Source organism: Diceros bicornis, chromosome 10 (assembly GCF_020826845.1).
Source record: "Diceros bicornis minor isolate mBicDic1 chromosome 10, mDicBic1.mat.cur, whole genome shotgun sequence".
Taxonomy (NCBI): Eukaryota; Metazoa; Chordata; class Mammalia; order Perissodactyla; family Rhinocerotidae; genus Diceros; species Diceros bicornis.
In genome coordinates this window covers 64411797-64428426 of record NC_080749.1, presented here as the reverse complement: position 1 = coordinate 64428426, position 16630 = coordinate 64411797, and the positions used below count along the sequence as shown (strand labels likewise).

The 16630-nt window shown below is 34.0% G+C and overlaps 1 protein-coding gene across 1 annotated transcript in view; it reads right to left on the bottom strand.

Annotated features, from left to right (window-relative positions):
• The window catches only part of ZNF804A (zinc finger protein 804A), a 280914-nt gene that overhangs the window by 60722 nt on the left and 203562 nt on the right, over positions 1-16630 (bottom strand). Inside the window, exon 2 of the mRNA XM_058549381.1 lies at positions 1901-2044. Coding sequence (XP_058405364.1) covers positions 1901-2044 — 144 coding nt within the window. The remainder of the gene's footprint in view (positions 1-1900; positions 2045-16630) is intronic.

Below are 16630 nucleotides of genomic sequence, written 5' to 3'. Positions count from 1 at the left end.
GTCCACCTCCAAATTTTGTCCTCTTCTACTTCATTCAAAGTGGCCAAGGTGTTGCAGTCATGTGGTAGAAACATAGATAGCTGTCACGGGGGTGAGGTCTTTGCCCAGAAAAGGGACAGTATTCTCTAGGAAGACACTCTCAAAGATGTGCCACTATCCTATAGGGAGGGAATGTAATGATCATGTGGATTTTAAATATTTTCAGCTACTATAACATTGTCTCACGTTAAATTTATCAAATAAGACTCTGCCATCTACCAGACTGCATGGCCATTTAGACAGAGTATCTGTTCCTAGGGTCTGATGCCCCCGAGCATTATCAAAAATGAACCCTCTGAAACTTCAAAATAACAACACAGATCCAGCCTGAATTCCCTTAGCTTATCTTTGTACAGTATGTAGTATCCTAACTTCACTAAGAACATGGAACTGGAAAGGTCCTCATGATAATTTGAGTTAGATCTTCCAGACAACCTATGGCTGAATGCAGCATTCTGTGGCAAAGGATATTAATAGCTAGTAAGACATTCTTAAAACACACACACACATACACACATGCACACATTCCCACATACCTAGTTTACACAATGAAACAAATGTGTAATAACATATCTTGTGCTCTTAGGTACTTAGGAAAAATCAGAGGAACAACTTTCTCAGATTTACCACATCAGGCACAGCATTTCAGAATCTTCTTATAAAACAAATACCAGTAACTGTAGAATGAAATGATTACTATTTCCTGATGAATTTTAGTGTTCAAATCAAGCAAGGATATATTTATATGTATGCACTTTTATGTAAGAAAAGGAGTGCTATTTCCATTAAAACTTTTCCCTTCACTTGCATGCCAGTGGATCTACTACCATGAAAAAAAAAGGCAAGGGCAGATCGTTAAGTTTAGTATACATTAATTAATTATGTCTGTAAATGAAGGCTAACTTTCTTGCTACAACAGCCTCCCCCAGTACAGTTCTGTTGATGTGAGAGAATGGAAAGATTGACAGCAAAAGAAAATATATACAATTGGTTCATAACCATTGAAGGGGACCATTTCCCCCTACTCTTTATTACTTATGCTAAATAACTCTGACGACAGTGGAAAGTTAGTGCAAGTTCATGGATTAAAAATGTGCCTTTTGTTAATACCAAAATGATATGTGGATGATATTTCTCAGTGATGGCCAAAAGGAAAATACTTATAAATTGATAATAACTAGGACTGCTGTGTCATATCAAGTTAGCTAAACAGGATGTGAAGTTGCATTGATAAATGTAAAACATATGAGAAAATGGAATCTGTATGGTTAACTTCAATTCTGACATCACTGTTTTAAACTCATCTTTATGTAGAATGCTCAAAAAAACTCAGTCTGGTATTTACAACTGATAAGGAAGTGAAAATAATATTAAAATAAACTAAATCATACACATTTTAAGTACTTATTTAACCAATAACCCTGCACTGGTTTTACCATACCAATTTTTTTTCATGTTTTATGGTAGTTTAAATGAAAAATGCTTTTGATAAAGAACTATGAATAAATGCATTTATATTTAATAAATGTAATTAGTTGATTAAAATATTTAAAAATTAATAAATTTTAAGATATTTAGAGGATCTAAATATAGAATACAATTTTTAAAATACTGTGAATCACTAAAAGGCAACTGAATGACATTTCTTTGTGTTGGTAGTTTATCTCAGAATTTGTTTTTGGTGCTTTAAAAAGAAGTGTCTTTTGCTATAAGTCATCAAATCATTAGCCCAGAATGACATCGTTAAAAACTGTATAACAAAGAAAAATTAATAAAAATATCATATTCATACAAACTGCACAATTCAAATCATTACAAAAGCTCAGAAATACCAGATTTTTTTTTGACATGTCTTTCTTACCTGCTTGTGAGCATGGTCATATGAATTAATGTGATTGTCAAATTCCTGATGCTTATAGTACTGCTTGTCACAGAGTTCACAGTAAAAATTGGCCTTCAGGTCTTCCAGAGCTTTTGCTATGGTGTTCTCCTTCTCAGCGTAGTCCTAAAAGTAAAGTTTCAAGGAAAGAAGCAATTAGCTCTCCCCTGAGTTTACTTTGTTCTGACAGTAGTCAGCTTTAGTATAATAATGAGTTAGAAACAGAATGTAACAGACAAAGAGAAAAATAAAGCAAATACCAGCAAACCAAATTAGAAGAAATTACGAGTTAAAGGAAATAAAAGATTAACAGAAGAAGCCAAAATAAATGATGGAAAGAATAGGAGAAATACAGAGAAGAAAAGCAAACCATAGAAAGAAATAGAATAGCGTTCCTACACTACGTTAGCATAGAAAAAAAATGGAAATTATATAGCTATGTTTATTCAGCTGCCGATTTTTGGCAATGGCTTAGTTAACATAAAACTTGTAAATTCTGAACAACATCTAAAATGTGCCCTGTTTGAAGAGGTCCATATTGATGCACAAATATTCAAGTTTTTTATTTTTGTTTGCTTGTTTCTTTCCTTAAATATCTATATAGTAATATTCATCCCAACTAGATTTCATTCCACTAATGTTTCCATCTTGACCCATATCAATTTAGGTTGAACTTTAATATATTCTCTAGTCTTTAGAAAATGAGATTCTTTTCTGCAACTTATTTACCTAAACTGAAAAGGATTAAACTGTCTAAGCAGATAGCTTTCATCATGCTCACAGTAAATAAAGATGGCTACAAAATCAAACCCCAGGAAAGAGGAAAAACGTAGTCAGTTATCATTAGCTTTCATTTACGAACATAAAATAGCAAAATGTTTGGCTGTTGCTTTTAGATTTTCTTAAATCTAAATTTACTTGCTATTTCATGCCTCCTTAAATGTTAACGTTGACAGACATGAATAAATTTTACATGTTGAAACATTGCCCAAGTCTTTCTCTGAAGTGCTGATATGAAGAAAACTTAAACTTCAATCCCTGCCATAGAATATATTATGTTTCTAATTTACAGATTTTCTTATAGTCAATTCCTTTAAAATTCAAAATCACTACATATTCAGGCCTCTTATGCGCTGCCGTAAGGCACTCATTCTCTCAGCCACTGGGATGAGGAGATGAAATGACACAGTCCTTTCTATGGCAATGACAATTTTCCTTTCACTAAACATAGAGGCCAGAAAGGACTCATAGTTTGAGTGTTTAAATTGCTTCTACAAAATTTAAAAGTGGTTTGTTAATTGTAATTTAATAATGACTAGTACATTCCTTACATTATTGTACTATATATTTATGTACACATCACATATCATAATGTTCACCATTATTTGTGTATACTTTGTAGCATACCTTGTAGTAATCAATAAATACATTGGCCGTAATCTATAAATACATACCCCACTTTCTCACTGGAAAGACGGTGATGTATTATGTTTTACTAGTTTTATGAACTACAGAGTAAGAAGTGATAAATTACAAAATCATTCAAATCGTTCATATATGATTCCATCAATTTCAATAATTAATTTACCATTTCTCAGCAGATTTGTGAAATATTTCCTCTTAGTTTTTTGATGACTTCCAATATGTTTTTAAAAAGTTAATTTGAAAACAAGTCATATAGATCTAAACTGCTTTCTGAATTTTTAAAAGACTTCAAAATAATACTCTGTGGATTAGCCAATTTAAATGAAACAAAAATTAAGTACTATGATTTCATGGCTAAAGTGTGTGAAGCAGAGATAAAATTCCAATCAATATGAGTTATATTATAATGGCAACAATTTTTGGCTCAAAGCTGAATTAGCTCTCAAAATAATATTCTTTAACAGCAATTTCTTTGTAACCTAGTTGATTTTCTCCATTAATTATAATTACAGTTAAGCTACTTCCTCTCTCTAAATATTTGGTTATTTCTTGTAATGGTGCAAGTTTCTTTTTTTCTTCCTAGGCCTGATATTCCTCCAGAGAAGCAATAATTGTTTCCTACTTATTCTTTCCACAAAAGCAGGAAACTTTTGAGTGAAGCAAACTGAGATTCTTAGGTAAATTGCATTCTTCAAAAATTTTAGCCTTAGCCTAGCTTTGAAGAGAAAAACAAATCTAAAAATAATAGCTAACATCTATTCAGGGCTTGTTTAGGGTCAGTCACTGATTAAGAGCTTGGATGTATTAACTCATTTAATCCTCATTAAAATTATAGAGATGTGTATTCTAGACATTTCCTCATATTTGAACCCAAATAATCTCATTCATAGGATTTCATTATATTTAAACTTTTAAGCACATAAAAATTTAGAGAGAACAGTATAATAACCCGCACATAGGCATCACTCTGCTTCAACAATGATCAACTCCAGGCTAACCTGGTTTCCTCTTATCTTATCCTATCTCAGATCCTTTCTTCTGACCCACACAGTTTTTAAGGAAATTCTCAAGTTCATGTAATGTTATCTGCAAATCTTTCAGTATGAATCTCTAAAATCAAAGGATTTTTTTAAAACATCATCGCAAAACCTAAACAAAGAAAAACGATAAAGAAACATCAGTCACTTCTTACTATCATCAAAAATCCATTCCGTGTGTTCAAATAACTACAATTGTCTAATATTTTAAACTAGTTTGTTCAAAATAGGATTCAAATAAGGCCTGTACATTACCATCATCTGATGTTTCTTAGTCTCTTTTATTCTGTAAGTCTTCCCTCTCTTTGTTTTATCCCTCATTGAAATTTACTTTTCAGCTAAAATTTTAAATTATAATGAATATTTTGAAAAAAATGTTCAGAACTATAGAAACATTACAAGAATATGACAATAAACTCTTATATGACCTTCACTTAAATAAAATCATTGCTAATATTTTGACATGTGATTATTCTCTTGTTCTCTCTCTCTCCTCTTATAGATAGTAAAAGAAACAGAGCAGAGCTTCAGCGAAGGGTGCAATAGATTACACAGTAAGGAACATTTTGGAGCTAGAACTTTCAAGTTGATATGAACTGCAGTATGGAGTCCGGGCTGTATTCTAGAAAATGCTAGAACAGAAGGACTAGTTATTGTATGTTTGTCATAAGGGAAAGGAGTCAGACGTATTGTCATTGATTATACATTTTTTAAAATGTCTGAAGACAAAATCAGCCCTTAGGTGACATGCCCCAGTGCTCCATGGTCCTTCTCCTTCCTCCATTGTGCATGATATTGAAAGAGGCATTGATTGAAAAATAAAGCACAATAACACATAGTCAACACAGCCAACCCACTGCAGAAGGTAAGAATTACATTTGAATGAGATGAAAGAGGAACACAGCTGCTCATATATTCTCATTCCCAAGTTTTCTCCATCTGGCAAAGCTGTTCTGTTCAACTATGTGCACAACTTCTGTAATGTTCCACTGAGTGTTATGGCAGAAAGTGAAGAAGAAAGGGACAGGCTGCTTGTAGTTAGGTCATCCAAACCCATCACATTTTACATATATCTAAAAGCAGTAAAGATTGAATCCTTCCTTTCAGGAAAGCAGCGCATAACTACAAAGTTATAAAAGTCAAGAATTTTTTAGTATGCATTAGCAACCGTGCAGTACAATACATTTGCAGATCAGCAAATTGAAACAGAGAAGTTAATGGTTTATCCACGGTTCCAGGGCCATTCCATCCATTATATATACATCCAATATATATAACTATGTATATAAAAAATGAATAATACCAAAGTAGAACTTCGAAGGGAGAAAAGTTTCTTTTCCAAAATGACGCATCTCATCGTGGCTTTGGCATAACATATATCAAATGACATTCAACCTCTCTTAAAAGGCATCCGTAACTCAGTGCACTCAAGTAAACTTCCCTAAAGAACGTGAGCTCCATGAGGGCTGGGACTTGTATCTGTTTTGCTTGCTGCTGTATCTCCAGAGCTTTTTACAGAAACCAGCATTGGCAGACACTCAACAAATAATAAGAAGTAAAGAATATTACCACTTCTCTTCTTGTTTTACATGTATATAAAAAACAAACAGAACAGAAACTAGCAGCACTAGGCATACAGTATTATTAAAACAGCTGTGCTCATGCTTGGAATTGTGGTACCCAGTCATTGGGGGAAAACTTTTAGCACTAACACCAAGTTATTCCATATACAAATTATCATTGCTAAATAGTAATTGTAATCATGTGTTATATCTGCTATTTCTGCTAGAAATATTCTATTTAGGGTAGTTAAAATGGCAAAGATATAAATAGATTGGGCACTGTTAATATATAATTACTTTCAGTGCCTAAAAAGAACATTTGTATGCAATTAACACTTAAAATACTTTGGAAAATCTCTCTCTCTCTCTCTCTCTCTCTCTGATATTGCCCCATCAAGAATAAAAGCTTTCTCATGATTTATATGCTGGCTAAATTTTATTATAGGTTCTTGAAGAAAAGAAGCAAAAAAAAAAAAAAGACTTTTGTGAAATTTTGACTATAATGGAAAGATTAATCAAAGAAGAGATGGCAAAACTGTTCTCTTCTAGAAGAATATCCATACAGAAGACATTTCATTTGGAAATCAATAATCTATACCTCCTATAAAATAGTGCACATCGTCTGGGCCACATCTCTTGTTCCGGTCATTACTTGAGTGATTGGTTCTGAGGCGGTCGCCAGCAGCTGCATGTAATACCACTGGACTGCATTTTGCCCCAGTCTGTGTCAAGGCATCATTCTCTTCCTGTCCAAGGGCTCCTCTGACTCATGGCATGGGAGCTTGTGGGACCCCCCTCAGCACTAACAAATGTGCAACCTGGGAGTGCTGAGGAGTTAATACCATACAGGTCCTCCCTTGACCACTATGGGGGTAAGAACTTATGGATAAATTATCTCCCCTTTTATCTATCAGGCAGACATCTCTGAGACACACGTCTCAGATTCCACAGAGGATCCCAGTGAGATGGAGCGTCAGTCACTTGTAACAGCAGCAAACAGTATATCCTTATACTAGTTTTCTTTTCTTTCTTCTTCTACTTTTCTGGAACTTCATTTCTGCTTCCTGGGATCACTTTTCAAATAAACTACCTGCATAGAAGTCTCTATCCTGGGCTTGACTTTCAAGAAGAACTGGGCTAAGATGATAAGTTTTTTGGTGTTTTCTATGAATGTCTTGCTGAAAAGCTACATTTTCCAGAATAATTTAAGATAATATCATTCTTCAGTTCAAAACTCTCCAATAGTCCTCAATTATTATTAGAGTAAATATACTCATAACGACCTACAAGTCCTACTCTACTTGGTTCCTGGCTCCATCTCTGTCATCATCTTCTGTCATTCTCTCTATCTCACTTTCCTTTAGCCACCTTTATTTCCTTAACGTTTCTGAAACCTTAACTATACACCCACTTTGACACTTGGACTTGTTATTTACTCTCTCTGAAATGTTCTTACACCAGATGTTTGCATGAAACACTCGTTCACTTCTAGCAGATCTCTGCTAAAATGCTATTTCCTCAAAGATGACTTCCTGTATCATTCTTCTAGAAGAGAGACAATTTTTATGCTCTGTCTCCTTTCCCTCTTTTATCTTTCCTTTTAATATAAAAGAGAGAAAGTTTGTTCACGAAGAAAATACCTTAGAACACCTTGGGGCATTGTAGTCTGAAAGTTCTATCAACAATAAGGGAGGGATGGAGTACAAAAGAAGTCACGTGGAAAAACTGATGTTAGTCTTTATCTGGTTTAAAGCGTTTCCCTATTAGGCAAGAGGGCAACCATTTCTGGGTGATAAAAGGCTGTGCTATTGTCTCAAAATATATTTAATTCTGTTCTGAAAGGCTAGGTTCTATTATCTCAAAGGCTAAAAAATGGAAAATGAGATGATTTTGAGGAATATAGAAGGGACAACTAAGGGTTGAGTCAGAAAGTCACAATTTTATCAAAAGTCCCAGATATATTGAACAGAATTATAATAAAAAATGTGCATTTAAATGTGAGGGTTTTTTTTTTTTTTTAAGGATTCCACATAAATGCAAACTCATCTACACCACTGTCAAAGGTGAAGGCAGAGATTGAACACTGAAAAGGCTATGTATTGAATATCGTATCTCAACGGACAACTTTGGTAAGCTAAATCAAGTACAAGCCAACAGAAAGGATGAAGCATACCTCAATATCCATGTTGACAAGAATTGGAGCAAGTCAGATTTCTTAAAATTGATAACTTCTTTCAGAATTAGTTTCAAGGCAAGAGGGTTCATTCATAAGATTTTATCTATTTCTATTCTATGATTATTTAGCTGATAATAACCATTGGATAAATAGTGAGGTTTCTAACCTTAGAACTTGTTCACATAAAAGAAGGACGGATCGTCAAACCTCAACTGTCAGAGTACAGTCTTGTCCATCTCACTCGGCTATACTCATCATCAAGATGATGCCTCTTTGGAGGCATCTGTTTCTTTTTTCATCCATGTATCCCACAGGAAGCCTTAGCCTGTGATTAGTACTTGTTAGACCCTTTGGTTAACTTAAGTCAGAATTTAGTACAACTTGAGAATGTACCAGAAGACTAAGTTAGACTTTTTCCTTCAGGTTTGGAAAGATCTGAGGACAGCATATTTTAATAGTTGGCTGAAGTTTACCATCACTCTGCAGTCTCCTTGTGCATAAAGCAAGGCTGTGGAGGGTCTCATTTTCAAGGCAAACTGGAAAAAATATATCAGGTTTTCTGAGGCTGAATGATAGCTAAAGTGTATAGGATTCTAGTTCATACATAAAATTTTATTCACATATATATGAGAATTCTATATAAATAGATTCTGCAAAGAGTTTCAGCGTAGAATATGAGTGGTAGTAATTTAGGGTACTTGTTTCATCTTACAAATCTCTTAAATTTACAGGCAGTATCTATTTTCTCTGAAAGGTAGAAGGAAAGCAAGTAATGATCTGATGCATATTTGTTACTGTCTGAGATGTAACAGTAATCTAGGACAAGATAGAGCAGTTTCTTTAGTAAATTGTCTCATTGGTTATCCTAGCTTGAGTTCTCCCAGAAATAGACACTGAGACAAGGAACTGAGTTTCAGTGGTTTATTTGAGATCTCAGGAAACACTGATAGAAGAGTAGCAAAGTGAGAGAGAGTAGGAAGCTGAGATAGATTTCTGGTTTCAGCTCTGACATGTACAGAACTTGAAAGTCATCACTCCTGTACTTACAACAAGAACAACCTATGGAAAATGAAAATAATTATTTTTTTTGGACAGAACAGAGATCACAAGGTAAAATAGCACTTCAAAATTTGGAAAGACAAGCACATTCAGAGATTTAGCAACTAATATCTGCTTACTTGGATCAGAGTTTCTAGAGCTATGAACTGGTAGGAAGTCTTAAATGTCAACTTTGATGAACTATTATAGGCTGAGTATGGTCTAAGGTGTGAGACAGAAACTCTTGCTGGCTACAGTCTTAGAAGAACTCCCCAAACACTTTTGTAGGCTTTCTTCAGTGAACCCCACCAGGTTCTCATGATGATAATCTGAGAAAGAATCCCTTGTGTCCCCAGAAAATGGATGGGAAGAATAACTATTGTGAAATATGCCAAGAACTTTCTCTATAATTATGGCCTACCCCCAAGGGATAGAATAATTCCACATCTCAATTCAAAGACCTTATTCCAGCCAGGGAAAGGAATTTACTCTCCCTACAGTTTTCCTGTTTCACATAAGCTGTGGGGACAATATTGTCAACAAGGGTCACAGATTCAAGAAAGTAGAGTGGGAATTCTACAGCCAAAAAATGGAGTAGTGGCATGGGCTAGAGAGAAAAAAATAAGATATCTACAGGAAAAAGACATCATAAGCATGAGACACAAACATGTTAAAGGATTAGTATCTAAATGAAAGGTTATTGAATGCTTCCTCTCCCCCACACTTTACCAAGCTACAGGGCTCCAATATAAAAGTGGATTAGAGATGAAGGGTTGCACACCCTATCTCTGAGGAAGTTTCTATAGGGGAGCACAAAGTAACAAGGACACACACAATCAAGCACACTAGAAGAATTTTAAGCCTCTTGTACCTATAGCTACAGAAAATATTAGACACAGCCCAACACCTAGACAGATTAACAGAAAACTGATTCTAAAGGTCTTTTTACCTCAGTTCCTATTACCTTATACATGTCTAGCTTTCAACAAAAAATTACAAAGCATTCTAAAAGGTAAGAAAAAAAAAGTTTGAAGAGAAAAGACAAGCTCTAGAACAAGGCTCTGAATGTCAGATATTACACAGATACTAGAATTATCAGAGAAGGAATTTAGATAACTGTGATTAATATGTTAAGATCTCTAATGGATAAGGTAGAAAACATGCAAGAATAGATGGGTTATGTAAACAGATAGATGGAAATTCTAAGAAGTAATCAAAAGAAAATGCTAGAAATCAAAAACACTTTAACTGAAATGAAGAATTCCTTCAACGGACTCATCCATAGACATGGTACAACTGAGGAAGGAATCAGTGAACTTGAAGATGTTTCAATGTAATCTTACAGAATTGAAATGCAAAGAGAAGGAAGGAACGAAGAAAACAGAATAGAAGAATATCTGAGAGCTATGGGATAATATCAAAAGATGTAACATATATTTGGAATATCAGAAGGAGAAGAGAGAGAGAATGAAGTGGAAAAAATGTTTGAAGTAATAACAGCTGAAAATTTTCCCAAATTAATAACAGACCCCAAACTACAGATCTAGGAAGCTCAGAGAACACCAAAAGAAATATAAATGACAATTCAACAACAACAAACACCTAGTCGTATCATATTTACACAGCAAAAAACTAAAGACAAAGAGAAAATCTTGAATTTAGATTTCAAAACAGGGGAAAAAAAGCCTGAAGAAACAAGGACAAAAATTACAACATACTTTTCATCAAAAACCATGCAAATAATAAGACAGTGTAATAGTGGATTGAAACATAAAATGTTGAAGGGACAACAACAAAGAACACAACACCAATCTAGAATTCTATATCCAGCAAGCTTATCCCTCAAAAGGAAAGAAGAAAAAGACTTTCTCAGATAAGCAAAAACTGAGTGAATTCATCATCAACAAATCTGCCCTGCAAGAAATGTTAAAAGTTCTTCATTAAGAAAATTATATAGAAAAACTGTTGGAGAAAGAATAAATTAAGGTAAAGTGATTATACATACGTTGTTAATTGATCCAAAATTAACTTTGTTTAAAACAATAACACTAAAAGTGAATTAGGTGACTGTAGCATACAAATAAGTAAAATGAATTGCAGCAATGTCAGAAAAGACTGGTGCAAGAATTAGGAATACTCTATTATAAAGTACCTGAACTACATATCAAACAGCATAGTGTTATGTGAAGGTGGAATTAGATTAATAAACATGTATGTTGTAAACTATAGATCAATCACTAAAAAAGTATTAAAAAGAAGTATAATTGATATACTGAGAGGAGATGAAATCAAATCAAATAAATCGTTCAATTAAAAACAGAGTAGGCAGAAAAAGATAGGGAGAGAGAGAAACAAAGAACAAACTCAACAACTGGAAAACAACTACAAACATGATAGCTATTACACCAACTATATCAATAATCCCTTTCAATGTGAATGGTCTAATTACACCAATGAAAAGACAAAGATTGTCAGAAAGAATAAAAAAATAGACTAACTATATGTTGTCTACAAGAAACTCACTTTAAATATAAAGTAATAGCACAGTCATGCATTGCTTAATGACGGGGCTACATTCTGAGAAACGCATTGTTAGACAATTTTGTCATTGTGCAAACATCATAGAGTGTACTTACGCAAACTTAAAGCTTAAAACATGAACACATTGTACAGCTGTATAAAAATATTTTCTTTCTTTATATCCTTATTCTATAAGCTTTCTTTTGTTTTTAAAATTTTTAATTTTTTTTACTTTTTAAACCTTTTTGTTAAAAACTAAGAAACAAACACACACATTAGGCCTACAGGGTCAGGATCATCAATATCCCTGTCTTCTGCCTCCACATCTTGTCCCACTGGAAGGTCTTCAGGGGCAATAACATGCATGGAGCTGTCATCTCCTATAAGAACAATGCCTTCTTCTGGAATACTTCCTGAAGGACCTGAAGGTTTGTTTACACCAGCGTCACCACAAACACGTGAGTAATGTATAATGTTATGACGTTAGCACAGCTACAACTGTCACTAGGAGATAGGAAATTTTTAGCACCATTGTAATCTTATGGGACCACCGTTGTATATGCAGTCCATCCTTGACCAAAACAGTGTATGACTGTATAGAGATAGAGATAGAGGTACATAGAGATAGAGATAGATATTACATTACACATCTGTTGTAATCTCTCACCATTGTAAGTTTTATGAAGGCAAGATCTTTATCTGCTTTGTTCATTGCCACATCCCCAACGCCTAAAAAAGTGCCTAGAATAAACAAGTGTTTAAAAAATATTTGTGAATATTTGAATATTCATTCAATAAATGAATGAACTGTAACTATAATTTTGTAGGTTGTACATATTTATTGTTTATATTCTTGAACCACATTTTTGGTGGTCTGCACTATTTGATGGGGTGGAAAACTATTTTTGAATTACCCAAAATGCACACATTTTTTTCTACTGAGATTTAGAGGCTTAATACTTATCATCCTTGCTATCTAAACATCAGTGCAAAATGTAATGCATTTTATACAATCATTTTCTAAAGGATTATTTGTAATACTGTAATAGAAGTCAACACTGTCAACTCTACAGGAAGTTGTGACTCACCCATTGGTTTATTTTGCCATGGAGAGAAGAAATGATGCACTCAAAGGTACAAATATCTGCCCTTCATGATCAGCAAAAACCAGTTTCTGATAGTGAATATTATTTATATATAATATACATTTATATATATAGATATTTCAGATGGTGGACATTAAGTCCATTCGTTCAACAATCATTTAGGGAGTATCAATAGGTATTATGTACATCCCAGAGACATAAATATGTATAAAATAATCTCTGTTTTCTATTAACACCATTATGTTGGAGATGCAAAAGAAAGAAAACTTTTGTTAATTATGGTATACAGTCATGCATTGGTTAACAACAAGGATACATTCTGAGAAATGCGTCATTAGGCAATTTCACTGTTGCGTAAACATCGTGGAGTGTACTTACACAAACGTAGATGGTATAGCCTATTACACAGCTAGGCTAAAGGGTACTAATTTTATGGGACCACCATCATATATGCAGTCCATCATTGACCAAAACATCATTATGCAGTGCCTTACTGTCTATAAGTGTTATAGATTTCTAAAGAAGGCTATAATGGGAACACAACGCAGACAAATTCTTCTAGTTGAGGGAATCAGTAGAATCTTTCAAAATAATGCCTAATTCATCGAAAACTAAATAGGTTTCAGTAGGTGAAAGAAGACTGCAGTGGATTTTATATGCCAGGAAAAGTAATTATATATAGAACCATGAAATATTAGCCTTTTGAAAAACTGAAAGCATTTGGTGTGGCTGGAGAATTTGGTGCGTGTTGCAGAGTAGGGTGAGGGACTGTTATTGGTGGCATCAATAGAAACATAGGGCAAAGTTCAGATGATGAAGATGTCTCTATGTCTGCTAAGAAGTCTGAATGTTTATAAAAGTCAGTAAAGATTTTTAAACAAGGAAGGGAGTTGATCAGATCTGCTTTTAGGAAACAGATATGACTACAAGATAGAGAATGAAATAGGGATGGATTTAAGACTGGAAACAAAGAGGTGAGAAAAAGTAAAATCTTTAATAAAAAGAGCAGTAATCAGAGCATACATGATGGGAAGGCAATGAAGATTTGAGAGACAGCACCACAGGAGACTGTGACTGATGAAATGAAGGATACAGAAGAGGACAGTTCCAGCTGAGTGATGGAGAGAGAGGTCAAGTTCTTCCACAAAGATGAGTGATGGGGAGGGAAGAAAGTGCATATTCTAAATGTCTTCCTTTAAAAGGGAAGCATATTAGCTACTCATTCCTGGGATGACTACTCTTTTGAATCTGTGGAATTGTTCTTGAGTTTTTTAACAAGACTTAAATTTCCTAGAGTTTAGATATGAGCTATTTAATATTTTTTAAGACTGTTACTCAGGTTTAATTTCATTCAGTTATAATGTTTTCCCAAATGTCAGTTCATTCTTTGTTTTCATTCTCAGATATTTTAAACATAGCATAATATAATAAATTAAGAAGTTCAGAACTACTATTTTATTATTGCATAATAATAAAATTGAAAGGATATAGCAAACATTTTAAAAATCAAAGCACCTTGAAGCTTGTAATACCCATTCAATAAAGACAGTCAATATCCCTCTAGTACCTTGGACTGGAATGGTCCATGACTAAATTCAACAAGGGCCACTTGGAGGCCAAGATGGTATTATGGATTCTTATGGATGAAGAAATCTGTATAATTTCTAATACTGCATTTTGAGAAGGGAAGATCTAAAAAGTTTTGCATATTTGTTAAAAGATATATTACTGAAAAAGATGTTCGCATGGAAAAGGATAGCTAAAAAGAGCACCAAAATGTGTGCGTGTGCGTGTGTGTGTGTATATACACACATATATAAAATGCAGATTTCAAAAAAAGGAAAAGATAGACTCCTAATTATTTTAGACTAGTTCTACTGCTTCCTAAAGACACACATTTCATTCTTTTTTTTTTTTTTCATTTCCTGGCTACAAAACGAAACTGTCTTGCTGAGAACAAAATAAGGTAAAATAATAGTCCTCAAAACTTTTAGCTTTATGCATTTTTAGAAAATATTTTCTCAGAAGGCAAGCATGACACTGGAGGTGTCACATCACAGGAGTGCCAGGCGCCTTGCAAAGATCATAATGCAACCACAGCTTCCATAATAAGAGGAACAGTATAGGGAGACCTGCTGTCCCTCCCATTAGTGCCAGTGGGCTCTGCCCCTGTGGTTAATTTTGCTTTGTCTTGAACTCCAAATGGGAGTGATAGTCTGTGCATTTGACACATTGTTAGCACAGCAGGGAAAGCCCATTCAGAAATAATCATATGTTTCGGGTACCCAAAAGAAAAGGGATATTTTGCAAAGAGAAACATTTTAACTTGAAAAATTTACAAGTAAATTTTGGATGAAGAAGACACAATGAGTAAGGGAAGGACATTAATATTTATTGATTGCCACGAATGAGCACTATGCTCAAATTATCTTAGCCCTGACGATATTAATCCTCAGGTGAATCTTATTAGCCCTATTTCACATATGATGAAAACAAGACTAGAAGGGTAAGGATAATTGGCCCAAGATTTTATGTCATGTAATGGTGGGTCTGACGTTTAGTGGCTCTTGCTGACTAACCTGACATTGTTCTCTATCAGGAGGAATCCATAGTGGCCTAAAAGAATTAACACAGCAAAAAGATATACGTGAAACAGATTTTAAAAGAAATTATAAGTTTAAGGATAAAGTATCTTTATTAAAGTATAAATTTAATTAAAATTTAAACATATGATAATGCAAAACACTTAATCCTGTCTTTTAATTTAAATGTACGATTACCATTCCACCAGTATATTATAGGAAGATGTCATTTTCAATAATAACATTTATATAAGGCTATACAAATGCTAAAATAAAATTATACTAATCTTAAGGAGTAGATGAGTGATGTAGTTTCACCTAGCCGTTGTAAGTTGTTAAAATACATTCAAGAATATAATGTATCATAAATTGCTGTGGCATTAATTAGATCATGGAAACAGTATGACGATTTAAAAACATTTATAATATTTATCTGTAATTAAACGCAAATCAAAGTGTAGGAAGAAAATGTCATTTTAAAATATGGAATTGGAGTTCTGTTTAGTAAAAGAACAGTCTTTACTTAGAAGATACTTTGATGGATTCTCTGTGGTGAAAGCAGGAGTATTTTTTACCGCTGCCTCCTTCCTTTGCATTCCTTGAATGGGCTAAGGCAAGGAAAAGTCAGGAATGAACTGCTTTACCTGAAGAAGTTGAGAGATTCCACATTTTATGGCTCTTGGAAAGAAACACAGAGGGACAAATGGAAAAAAACCCATGAAAGATAGGGCTGGAATTCCACTGAGATGATTAGATGACAGAGTTCAAAGGGAAAATATGTACAGCTAAAAAATCATTGAGGCAAAGATAACTGAAGACCCTTCATAAAAGGGAAAAACTCATATTGCATTTTCAATTGTCCATTTGCAGCATTATGGTGAAACTCTTCTCAATTTCCCCCAGCTTTAATAAAATTCACCTAGAGACGTGGCCAAGAAATGGTGGTATTTCAGGAGTAAAGCAAAAGAGTCGATAACTGTGGTCTGTGTTTGAACAGACAGAAGGTCAGAGAGGAGGAGAGCTCTTAGATGTTAGGCAAAAAGTTAAGAATTATAATTCAGAAGACAGGAAACAGAAGAAGACACAACTGGAAGAAATAAATTCCTCTAGAAGACAATGGTTTATGAGGTGGTGTGTGTGTATGTGTGTGTGTGTGTGTGTGTGTGTGTGTGTGTTCTGAGGGAGCAATTGATTGCTGGGTTTCCTGTCACAAAGGGGTCAGTAAAGATTTTCGTTTTGATTTTTGCTAAAAGAAAGAATTATTCC